The 12,064-nt window shown below is 68.0% G+C and overlaps 1 protein-coding gene across 1 annotated transcript; it reads left to right on the top strand.

Annotated features, from left to right (window-relative positions):
- The first annotated feature begins 1,996 nt into the window (after positions 1–1,996).
- On the top strand, positions 1,997–6,521 carry PLPP2 (phospholipid phosphatase 2). Its single transcript, XM_080566512.1, has 6 exons — positions 1,997–2,163; positions 4,250–4,401; positions 4,632–4,909; positions 5,027–5,084; positions 5,163–5,339; positions 5,519–6,521. Exons 1-6 carry the CDS (start codon positions 2,112–2,114, stop codon positions 5,654–5,656), a joined length of 855 nt encoding a protein of 284 aa, XP_080422638.1. The 5' UTR covers positions 1,997–2,111; the 3' UTR covers positions 5,657–6,521.
- The last annotated feature ends 5,543 nt before the right edge of the window (positions 6,522–12,064 follow it).

The following is a 12,064-nucleotide window of genomic DNA, read 5'->3' as shown; positions in this document are numbered from 1 at the left end:
GGAGACGCGGGCACCTGCTTGGTTTTTGTGAGCAATCCCTGGTGAACAGTCAGCATGACACATGGCTCCGCTAAGTGCTCCAGCCAGAGCCTGATCTTTAATTACTCTGAAGAAGAGCAGCTCAATCACTGCTGCCAGTGGAAAGCAAATTAAGAAGACCTAAAAGACTGAGCAGACCTCAGCTGTCCCGGTGGACGGACCACGGCCGTGGTGTAGAAATCCCCATGCGCTGCTGCAGGGAGACGTCCTGCAGCCCGTGGCTGTGTCCTGCCCCTGGGGCAGGGAGCCCCGCGCCCCAGCATCCCGCTGCTCCCGGTGGGCGCAGCCGCTTCACCGCCTGGACTTTGGATGCCACGTGTCAGCCGGGCATCGTCCGCAGGTGGAGCAAGCGGCACGCTGCCGCCACACGCCCAGGCCAGGCCACCTTCCCTTTGCTCACCCCACGAACGCCCTGGGGAAGGCTGGGGGGGGACAGCAGTGACCTTTCCAGGGGGGTCAACTCAAGAAGGACCAAAACCACCCCAAAGGCTTCCACAGCAGTGGGGCTTTCTCGCTGCAGGGGTGACGGGGGGGTGGCAGCGGCATGGGGGGGCTGCGGGCGGTCCCTGACCCCCGGGGCGGCAGCACCAGGCTGGTGCGGGGCTGCTGCAGCCGTGGCGCTCAGGCAGCAGAGGAGCCGCGAGAAGCCAGACCCACGGGGCTGGGAGGTTCCCTGTGGCTGCCGCCGCCTGGCATCGTCCGCCAGCCGTGGCACCGTGCGGGGCAAAGTCCTGCTGCGGCGCCCACGCTGCGCACCCGGGAAGCGGCCGCTTATCAGGGCCCGGCTCTGCCCCGAGCCAGCGTGGAGCCACAGGCTGGCACCTCGGGTGTGTGGCCCCGCCAGGCCGTATCCTGCCTGCCCCAGCCCCACGCAACCACTTGGGTGCTCCCGTGGTCAAACCTTGCCCGTGCATCCCCTCCTCTCCTGCCCTGGGGCTCTTAAACCCCACCCAGCATTTGGGGAGCGAATCCTGCCCGCCGGCTGTGCCAGCCCCCGGGCACCCACAGCAGGAGGAGACTGCACCGGGGCACCCCAGAGGGTCGGACCAGGCCGGGCTGGGGCAGCCAGGAGCGGAGGAGGCCGCTGAGGGGCTCTGCTCCTCTCCTGAGCTCCCGGGGCAGCCCGAGAGGGTTTCCAGCTCTGCTGGCTTCCGACCACAGCCTCGAGATTCTCCACAGGCCGCTCACGGCGCACTTAAATAAAGCAGCCCAGTAGCTATCATTTGGGTGGTTTCTGTATTATTTATGTTTCCTTCCGCTCCTAACCAAGAGCCAGGCCTGGAGCAGCCAGGAGGGCTGTGGCTGTCCCCGCTCCCGCAGGGCCTCACCGCAGGGACCAGCGCTCGAGCCTCTGCTCCCATCCCTGCTCCGGGCACATCCCGGGCAGCGCTGGGAGCCCGTCCTGCCCCGGCACCGTCTGAGGCACGGGAAAACCCCACCGCGCGTTTCAGCGGTTAAATCACGGCTCCAAACGAACTCGTGCCGTGCCCTGCGTTTGGAGCCGGCTGCTCGGCTTCCCACCGCCCCTCGCCGCCGTCCCGGGGCCTCATCCTGCCCGCAGCAGGCACCGCGTCTGTGTCAGCTCCTTATCGGCCTCGCCGTAGCCGGGCGGCTGCAGCACCGCAGCGGCCAGCACGTTGCTGCGGCTGCATTCTTCCAGTCCCTGATTTTTATTTTTTTTCTTTTTTTCCACTTCTTACTTCTCAGAAGAGGAGCCCGGGGCTGGCGGGACACGCGCTGCTCCCGCGTGAGGCCTCGCTCCTTCCCTCCTCCCCTCCCCTGTGAAGGGGCCGGGGGGCGGCGGGGCCGGGGGCGACCCCCGCCCGGGGGCCCGGAGGCAGACGCGGGGACCCCCCCGCGCCCCGTACCTGCGCCCGGCCCCGCTCCCCGCCCCGCGCCCCCGGCCCCGGCCCCGCCGTCCCGCCCCCAGCCCGCGGGCGGGGGCCGCCCGGTCCCGCCCCGGAGCCGCCCCGGAGCCGCCCCGTCCCGGCCGCCCGGACTTTACCTCCCGGTCGGGCCCGCGCCGTTCCGGGCCATGTGAGCCGCGGGGCCGCCACCGACCGGGCACCGGCATGGAGCGCAGGAAGGTCTTCGTGGCGCTCGACGTGCTCTGCGTGGTGGTCGGTAAGGGCCCCGCGGCGCGGCCCGGGGCTGGGCCCGGTACCGGGCTCGGTACCGGCGCGGCCGCGACCTCCCCTCCCGTCCCGTCCCGTCCCGTCCCCTCCCCGCCCGTCGGGGCTGCGCCAGGGGCGAGGGGAGGGGAGGGGTGGGGGGCCCGGGCCCGGGCCCGGGCCCTCTCGGCGCCCACCCGCGGCGCTGCGGCGGCCCCGGGGGCCGGGCTCCGGGGCAGCCCGGGGAGCACCTGCCCGGCCCCGGCGGCCTTTGGCCCCGCGCTGCCGGCACGGCGGCCGGGGCTCGCTGCCCCGACGAGGAAGCGGTCGGCCTCGCCCGCGCCGCTTCGCCTCCCGGGACGGCCCGAGAAGGTCCCGGGACGGCCCCGAGAAGGTCCGGCGGGGCCGGCCCGGGGCCGCGGCGGCCGCCCGGTCCCTGCCCCGCGGAGCCGCCGAGCTGCGCCCGCCGCCGGGGGCTGCCAGACGCCGAGCGCCGTCCGACGGCGGCCGCGGGGCAGCTGGAGCCGGTGCGGGGCCGCGGCGGGGCCGTGCCCGGTGCCGGCCGAGCGCTGCCGGTGCCTCCTCCCGAGCAGCCTCCGCCCGTTTCTAAAACCGACGGTCGCAAGCGCCTAATTAAGACGGATGGGCTAAAAATAAAGGCCCAGGTCGTAATTTCGGCCTCCTGCGCCGGGGAATTGCATTCTTGGGCTCTGTAAGCACCGGTGGAGAGGGGCAGGTTCCTGTTGTTGTTTGAGTCTCTTTCCTCTCGTGTGCGGGTGCCTTTTATTTTTAGGGGAGCTTTTTTTGGGGTTGAAATTATCCAGAAAGAGAAGCAGCATCTAATTTGAGCGGCAAATGAACGTTTGAAGCGCACCCAGAGGCGTCTGAAAGCACCCCCTGCGCGCAGGGCACCTGGCTCCTCCGCCAGCCGCCCGAGCGGCAGCGGTTAAGGCTTGTCCTGGCTTTCTCACAGCTTTTTTTTGGCTGCTTTTGCTTCTGCCTGGGGAGAGCGTGGAGACAGTGGATTTGGAGGCCTGGAAGCAGCAGGGGGATTCTCTACCGTGACTTTGCACTCGGATGAGCAGGAGGTGGCGGGCCCAGGGGCGCACGGGACCCCCGTCACGCACCCTGGGGAAGGGGCGCTGCGGGGAAGGTGTCCGCTGGGGACAAAGGTGGGGTTTTTTCCCTGGAGACGGTTAAACAATGGGCAGGCGGAAATCGCTTTATGAAGGCGGAACCGGGAAAGGAGCCCGGGCTTAAGGTGGACCGCAGGGCCGGGGAGGAAGGTGCTTTCTGCAGCCGGTCCCCGCAGGAGGAGCATCACACCCGGCCGAGCGCTGCCAAAGCGAGCGACCCCGGGGGCTGGAGCAGCCGTGGGCAGGAGGTCGCCTGCTGGTGAGGGCTATGGCAGGGGGCTGAGACCGCCCCTGAATCCCCTCTTGGTTGCTGGGATGTGCAAGGGAAGAGCTTGAAGATGCCCATGGCTGGCATGCACAGGGTGGAAAAGCCTCCTCAGCTGGACTGATCCAGTCAGTCTCAGCACCGGTGCAGAGCCATGCCGGGAGGCAGGGAGAGGCCGGCCAGCAGCAGGGCTGCGGGAAGGGAGAGCGTGGGCAGGGGCTGGATCCCCCACCAGCTGGGCTGCGCCTTCCAGGCTCTGGCTTTGCCCACGCCTGCAGGAGGGTCCTGCCTGGACCATCGAGGGCCTGAAAGTACTTCCCTGGTGGAAAACGGGTTTGCAAGACACCTGTGCTCATTAGCCCTAAGAAGCTGTGACCTCCTTGGCTGGAACATCCCGGGGAGCGTGAGGAGCGGGTGCATCATCAGCCCTGGGTCTGCAGCCCGGGGAGGAGCAGGAGCTCTGGGGGTGCCTGAGAGCAGCCATCGGCTGCGGTATCTGGGTGCTGCAGGCAGCTGCGAGCTCCGATAGCACCCTATCAGCAGCGGGGCCGGCGTGCTGCCCTAGGCGCAAGATCCTTCCCCAGCAGTGGGGAGCAGGAACTGGGGGGATGTGGGACGGGGAGACCATACATGCTGGGTGCCTGCGTGGAGCCTGCAGGCCCGGGTACCCCAGGCCTCTCCCTCTCTCTGCCTTGCAGCATCTCTGCCCTTCGTCATCCTGACGCTGGTGAACTCCCCGTACAAAAGGGGCTTCTACTGCAATGACGACTCCATCCGCTACCCCTACAAGGCGGACACCATCACCCATGGCCTCATGGCTGGGGTCACCATCACCTGCACCGTCCTCATTGTAAGGAAGCACTGTGCCCCCCTCCAGGCCCCCGGCAGGGCTGCAGGACCCTCTGGCCAAAGGGCTGGGCGTTCCCCTGAGGGGATGAGCCCCATGGCTCGTGGGGCTGGGATCCTGAGGGGTGAGGGCAGGCCCTGGGAGAGTGCCGGGGGCTCCTCTGCTGCAGCCCGCCAGAGCATCCCGTGGCCCTGGAGCCAGGACCCTCACCCTTTGGCCCTTGCTCTCTGCAGATCTCATCGGGGGAGGCGTACCTGGTGTACACGGAGCGCCTCTACTCCAAGTCGGAGTTCAACAACTACCTGGCTGCCCTCTACAAGGTGGTGGGGACCTTCCTCTTCGGGGGGGCCATCAGCCAGTCCCTCACCGACCTGGCCAAGTACATGATCGGCCGCCTACGGCCCAACTTCCTGGCTGTCTGCAATCCTGACTGGGCGAGGGTGAACTGCTCCACCTACGTGCAGCTGGAGAACATCTGCCTGGGGGAGGGCAGGAACGTCACGGAGTCCAGGTGAGCCGTGGGGCCGCGCCGCACGTCCCCAGGCTTGCGGCTGCCCCAGAGGGGCAGGGGGCTTGCAGGGGGCTGGCGGCCCCCTTCTGTGGCCTGACCCCTCCCGTCGGCCCCCAGGCTGTCCTTCTATTCCGGGCACTCCTCCTTCGGGATGTACTGCATGATGTTCCTGGCGGTAAGTGCGGTGCTGCAGGGAGGGGGGGAGCTCCGGGGCACTGCCCCCGCGCCGGGTGACAGCTCTGCGCCCCCCCAGCTCTACGTGCAGGCCCGGCTGGTGGGGAAGTGGGCCCGGCTGCTGCGCCCCACCATCCAGTTCTTCCTCATCGCCTTCGCCATCTACGTGGGCTACACCAGGGTCTCTGACTACAAGCACCACTGGAGCGATGTGCTGGCAGGGCTGCTCCAGGGGGCTCTCATCGCCGTCCTCATCGTAAGAGTCCCCTTTCCCTCTGCCCAGGGAGACAGTGTCCCCGCCTTGGGGTGCGCGGCCCCGGCAGGACCCCACGAGGCTGGTGCCAGGGCCCGGGGGGGCGGGGGGAGCCGGCTGGCTGCCACCCCGCAGAGGTGCAGGAGCAGACCCTGAGCCCCAGCCCTGTCTGGCTCTTCCAGGTCCGCTACGTCTCCGACTTCTTCAAGCACCGTCCGCCCCGGCAGTGTGACGAGCAGGACCCGGAGCGCAGGCCCAGCCTGCCGCTGACCAGGAGCGACTCGGAGCACAATCACTACAGCTACCGGGGCACCCCGTGAGCTGCGCGTGGGCCGTGCGCCCCGGACTGCCGACGCCGCCCCGTGCCTCGCCCGGCGCAGGGGCAGGGGCCGTGCGCTTCGTGCTCACTGCGGGCTCCTCGCTGCCGCCGGCCCTGCCCGGCCCCGCTCCCGGCCGCGCTGCGGCTCCGGCACACAGCAAAGCTGGGGCTCTGCGGGGCCTGGGAGCGTGGGGAGGGGGGGCCCTGGTCCCATCGGCCTGAGTCACGCTCCGCAGCCGCTTTCCCAGCCCGCTGCGTGGCGGGGAGGGAGGGTGGCACGGGGGGGTGGATTTGGGGCCAGCAAACAGCAGCGAGTGAACTCCTTGGGCCGTCTGAGGCTGCCTGGCGCTGCACGCGTGTTGTCCCTGTCAAATTACACCGCCTTATGAGCACAAATCCTCACGAGCACAAGGGGAGGAGGACAGCTGCTGGGCTTGCAATGCCTTTTTTGAAAGGACTGGAGCAAGCCAGAGCTCTTCTGTTCCTTGATTACCTTTAAAAGTGCTGCTGGCTGCCAGTGGCCGCGGGGCTGGGGTGCCCAGGCTGCTCCTTGCCCCCCCTGCTTGTGCCTGGCTCAGGGTGCAGGGCTGCTCCTGACCCTTTGTCTGCTGCAGCTTCAGCTGATCCTTTAGGGGGTAGGGGGAAGGGGAGAAATCTTCTGTGGTAAAGGGGGGGAAAAAGGGGGACGTGGAGCTGGGCACAGGGCTCCTAGCTCCCTGGGAAGGTGAGAAGGGGGCCACATCCCAGCCCTGTCTCTGATCTACAGCTGGCACTGGTGAGCCGTGGGCCTCTTGTTAAACTGCGTGCATTTTGATGATGATGTTTTTGTAAAAATGTGTTTTTTAAATTAGATCATCCTTAAAGAATGTCTGTCTTGGGCCTGTTCTCTTGCTCCATGGATGCTTCTGGCCTTGGAGTGGATGGGCTGAAGAGTGCAGGGCTTCCTCGCCAAAGGGCCCCTCGACAGGGGGTGTCTGCTGTGCCCCGGGGGGCTGAGGAGCCCCTGGGGGTTGTGCTGGGACACGGGGCTTGAGCGGGGACTGACGGGACAGCAGGGACCGACTGAAGCAGCTGTGTTCGGATTGGGCTGGAGGAATTGCTGAGGGACCTGCCAAGGTGTTGAAACCATTGCCTGCTGGGGGAATTGTTCTCCTGCCACCCCTCCCTCCAAGAGGCGGCGGAGCAGAGGAGCCCCCTCAGGTGCTCCTCTGGAGGCAGAAGAGCCAGGGGCTGCAGCACGGGTCCGGTGTGGGGCCTGAGCTTTGTGCGAGGCCTGGCCGAGGCAAGGGGCAGCGTGCGGGGATGGGGGAAGCCCTGGGGATGGGGCCCAAGCTGCCTGCCTGTCCTGGGCTCGGGGGGAGGGGGGGGCTAGGGCTGCTCTGTGTGGCTGCGCCGCTCCCAGCCCCGCGCTGCCCTGACCCTAGAGGAGCCTCCGTGCTTCCCAGTGCCGCGGCAGGGGGAAGGGAAGGTGGATGGAGCCTCTTGGAAAAAGTGACGTTGTGTGCCTGCAGCTCCCTTGGCTGCGGGTGCTGGAGCCAAGGGAGGCTCAGAGCTGCCTGCGTCCTGCTGCTGACAAAGGGGTGCGGCGGGGGGAGGCAGCAGCCCCAGCATGGGGGCCGCTCTCTCAGGGAAGCCGGGGTGCGTGCGGGACAGGGATGGGGCTCGTGCCTGGTGTGGGGCAAGGGGAGCTACGGCTCTCATGGCAGGGGGAAGCCCAGCAGCCCCTCTGTCTGGGCATATCTCAGGCTCTTTGCTGTACCCAGGAGTGGTGGTCAGGTCCCAGGAGGACCCAGGGGTCCCCTGAGACCACCAGCTCCGTCCCCGGTCAGCGCAGCCAGGTCCCTCCTGGCTGGGCGCAGCAGGGGCCACGTGCGCCCTGGGCTTGCTGCGTGCTCTCGATGTGCTTATGCAGCAGTTGCTCCAGTCTAGACAAGCCCTGACCAAAAAACACCTTCCCTGGGTGGGGGAAAACTTCCTTGCTTCATGCTGCTCTTCCTTCCCTGGGAGAGCTGTCCTCCTGCCAGCCAGTCCCTGGTCCCCCCCAGCAGCGTCCCCGTTCCTGTCCCGGCCCTCTGGGGCTGCTCCCTCCATATCTGATGGCACAAAACAATGCAGCGGAACCGCCAGGGCCTGAGGGCAGGGCATCTCTGCTGCAGTCTGCAAACAAAGGAGTGGGGGCAGCAAGGCACAGCCCAGGCTGTGGGGTCGTGGGATTGCTGCCCTGGGTGGGGGCTCCAGGGGTGCTCTCAGGGCAGCGGCTGGGGCCGTGGTGCTCAGCGACTGCCTCAGCTCCTGGCGTTGCCTCGACAGCTCCTCTGCGCAGCCAGGAACGTGCCTGCTCCCTTCCCTTGAGATCTGATTTCACCCCTTGGATGCAGCTCTGGAAAAACCAGCTGGGCCACAACGCCGCAGCGTGTGGCGGGGCTGGGCTGGGGCACCCGGAGCTCGGCTGCTCCGTCCCCGTGGTGCCTGCCCCCGGGCCTGGCTCAGTGCGCCCTGAGCCCCCGGCAGCCTGAGGACAGAAGGAGCTCCCAAGCCACGTCTGGGCACAGCGAGGGGCCATAAGGCTGCGGTCAGCCCCTGACTGCTCCCCCGTGCCCCCCTGTCTCAGGAGGGAGGGGGCTGCTCAGGGGCATTGTCCCTGCAGGGGCTCCTTGGACCCGGGGATGGAGCAGGTCCAGCTGCTGCTGCAAAACCTGTGCTGTCCTCGGAGCTGGGGAGGGGCAGAGTCTGGTGGGTGGGGTGAAGGGCTCCCAGCAGCTTGCGTGCTTCAGTTTCCCTGCTCGAGGCTTGGTGTCGTACCCAGCCCTGTGCTGGCGAGAGCTCTGGGCACCCTGCTTGGTACTGGCCCCTTTCACATTCAGGCTTTGGGAAGGGTGAGCTGCAGCCCTGGGCATCGTGCTGGCTCCCAGCTGGGGCACCCAAACCCCTCTGCAGCGGTGACTCAGGAGTTAGGGATCTGGTCCTGGTAGTGCTGGGTCAGGTTCAGCCTCAGGCTGAAGATGAACAGCATCGGTCTGCAAGCAGTGGCTGGGACCTGCTCCCCGAGAGCTGCCCTGTTCCCCAGCGTCAGCAGCTCCACGCACCGTACGCTCAGCCAAGACGCCTCCTTTCCAAAATAAGCCGTTTCTGGCAGCGCTGAGCCAGGCTCTGGCTTCCAGCCCTGCTCCGGGGGGAGCCTGGGCTGCCTCCCCCAACCTGTGCCTCCTGCCTTGCCACGCTGCATCCTCTCTCCCCTGTCCCTGGCACCTGCGACTCCTCCACCCCTTGCATGGTGCAAACGGGCTCCATCTGGGTCCCTTTGCCCTGGCCCCAGCCCCAGGCTGCCTCCCGCTCTTGGCGTCTTTCCCTGGCTGACTGGGGTAAGGGGCAGGCGAAGGGGCTGAGCTTCCCGGTGCCCCCAGCACGCTTCCAGGAGCGGGCAGAAGCCTTGCCAGGAAGGATGTTACTCATCCCCTAAACATCCCCTTCCCTGGCCGGCAGCCACAAGGAGGAGGCTGCCAGCAGATGAGCCTGCGGCGTGTGTGTGCGGGGGGGGTACGGGGTGGTCCCTGCTCGGGGGGACACCGGGAGGCGACCGATACGCGAAGGTGCGGGGGCTGCCCCCCCGGGCACCGGCGGCGACAGCTCCCTGCCCGGGTGCGGCCGCGAGGGCAGAGCCGGGCAGAGCCCCCCCGAGCTCCCATGGGCGCCCCTGGGGGGCCGCGGGGGCCCGGCGGTGAGCGGCCGGTGCTCGGGCGAGGCCCCCGCAGCGGCCCCGAGCCCGGCAGCGGCCCCGGGGAGCGCCCTGCGGCTGGGGGCCGCCGCCACCGCCCCCCCGGCGAGCCCCGGCCCCGGCCGCGAGCGGCTGCGGGCGGCAGAGGGCAGCAAGAGCCCGGCGGAGCCGCGCCGGGGCCGCCCGGAGCCGCTGCCCTCCCAGCGCCCGGCCGGGGCCGTGCCGCGGCTGCCCCCCCCCTCCCGAGCCCCCCGCGCCCTGGAGACGCCGCCTACGAGGAGAGGCGCCCGGTGCCACGACGGCTGCTTGGATCTCGCTGCAAAAGCCGGGGGGGGGGACGGGAAGCAGCCGGGAGAGGAAGCGGGGGGGTGGGGGGGGCAGCTCCGCGGGGGGCTCCAGCCGTCGGCCCCGGCCCCGGCCGCTGTGGCGCGGGGGGGGCTGGCAGCGGAGCCCCGGGAGCAGCCGGGGGGGGCGAGCGGCGCTCGGGGGCCGCCACCTGCCGGGGCCGAGCCCGGCGGAAGCGCTCGGAGCGCCGCGAGGCCTCGGGGGCTGCCTGGGGGGCGGCCTCGGGGGCTGCCTGCCTCGTGCCCGGGGACGGCCTCGGCCGTGGCGCTCTCCCGCTCGGCAGCGTTCCCGTCGGCTCTTCCCGGGGCCCTTCGCTAGCTTGCTCCGGGTGGTGACGCTCGCACGGACCCAAGGGTCGCTCCGGGAGGTCCGCGGGCTGCGGGGCCCGTTGGCGGGGCTCTCCCCATCTCCAGCACCTCTCTGCCCCTCAACGTCTGCCCCGCAGCTGGCCGAGGCCGAGCAATGCCCAGCTCCAGAGCCTCGGATAAACGAGCAGCCCCTGCCTCGGCGCCGCCTTACCCCATCGCCCCTCACATGCTCGCCTCTTGCCCCCTTTCCACCTCCCAGCACGGGTGGAAGGCAGCGAGGATGGCGCTGCCCAGCCTGGGTGCTCTGAAGGGCACCGGGGGGCTGCCAGTGCCCTCCCCCCCCGCCTCCCTGCAATGCTGTGAACACACGGCTGCAAGACACGGCCGGGCACATGGCACTTCCCTCCCGCCGCACTTCCCTCCCTCGTTGCCCTGCTCTGACTCCAGGCTCGGCTGAGGGCACAGGCACCAGGCTCCTGCCTGGGGCCGCTCTCTGGGGTCTCCTCTCCCTGGGGCTCTCCCATGCAGCCCCCCCCCGTCCCAGCTCCCTCCGCTCTGGGGGTGCTGCTGGGAAGCGATGGGGCAGAGGGGACGGGGTTCCCAGACTGGGGAAGGGACTTGGGGGCAAAATGGCACAGCACTCCAAGCCCTCAGCTGCTTTTTTTTTTTGTTGTTATTTTAATATTTTTCCCTTTAACACTGATGCTGCCTTAACGTGACCTTGGCCAAATTATTTCCCCTCCCTTCGAGATTTATGGCCTTCTTCCAGAAATGATCTGTTCCATCTACGAAAATAGACATCATGCTGTTATTACATTTTAAAATATAATAAGGGCTGGGAGACCGCTGTCGTGCCACCCTCCAGCCCCAGCCAGCACCCTCGGCGGAGCACAGACCCCACAGGTCTCCTGCGCAGGGCCAAGACAGGCTGCAGGGAGAGCGGGGGCAGCCCCAGCCCCTTCCAGCCCCAGTGGGGGACGTCTCCTTCCCCGCCTCACCCAGACGGAGCAGGGCACAGAGGTCCCCACGTGAGGGCATGGACGTGGGCAGCGGGAGGTGCCCAGCCCCGGCCCCACAGCACCGGCGGGATGGGCTCGTGGCTGCTGGTTGCCACTCGCTGCCCGAGGGGCTGGCGTGGCCATCGCTCCCAGCGCTCCCTGAGCCCCGCGGGCATGTGCAGGGTGGCCTCAGTGCGGTCGCTCGTTTCAGTGGTTTTGCTGAGATCATTATTATCGCTGTGTTCCACCAGGGCCTGCCTGGGGCACGCTGCTGTCCCCGAGGACGGGCTCTCGTTCCCATCTGCACCCCCTGCCACACGTGAACCAGTGCGGGCGGCCGTGCGTCGGGGTCTGGCGGTGACAGGGAGCTGAGGCAAAGGCAAAATCACGCCAGCTCCCCCCCAGCGGGGTTCTCGGGGATCGTGGGGCTGGTCCAGGGGAGCAAAATGGTTGCAAGTAAACAGGGAAAGGAGAAAATCAGATCAAATCTTGACATTTCGGCTGTTGCTTTTCTTCTCCATCACCACGTTTGTTTCCTGACTGGTGTGTGCCTGTCTGTGTGTGCGGAGGGGTGTCTGCACGGCCCCGTAGGGATGATTTGCTTTCTGTCAAGTGGCTTTCCCTCCTGTTGTAGGCGCAAAGCCTGCTGCTGGCCCCGCAGCAGGCGAGCTGCAGATACCATTGCTTGCACGTGGCCACCCCTGGGCACAGGACGGACGAGCTGCTGATGCCAGAGGTGCATTTAACAGCAAATTTTAACGTTGCGGGACGGAGCTTCCCCTCTGCATGGCCAGTGCCTACGTCTCCCTGGATAAATGTCATCTGAGCAAAGGAAAAGGGGCTACGCAGCGGCTTGCTTTGCTTTGCTTCCTGCTCCGAAGAGTCGCTTTGATGGCCCAGGAAAACCCATGGCCTGCGAGGCCAGGGCTGTCCCCTGACCGGTGGCAGCGGGACCGAGGGGACGGAGCTGCGGCGGGGGGGAGGCCGGGCCCGCTCTCGCCTCGAGGTTAAGCAGGAGCAGAGGCTGAGCCCTCGCCGCTGCT

Source organism: Anser brachyrhynchus (assembly GCF_964034855.1).
Source record: "Anser brachyrhynchus genome assembly, chromosome: 23".
Taxonomy (NCBI): domain Eukaryota; kingdom Metazoa; phylum Chordata; class Aves; order Anseriformes; family Anatidae; genus Anser; species Anser brachyrhynchus.
The sequence above is the reverse complement of the archived record's forward strand: the minus strand, read 5'-3'. Positions and strand labels throughout refer to the sequence as shown.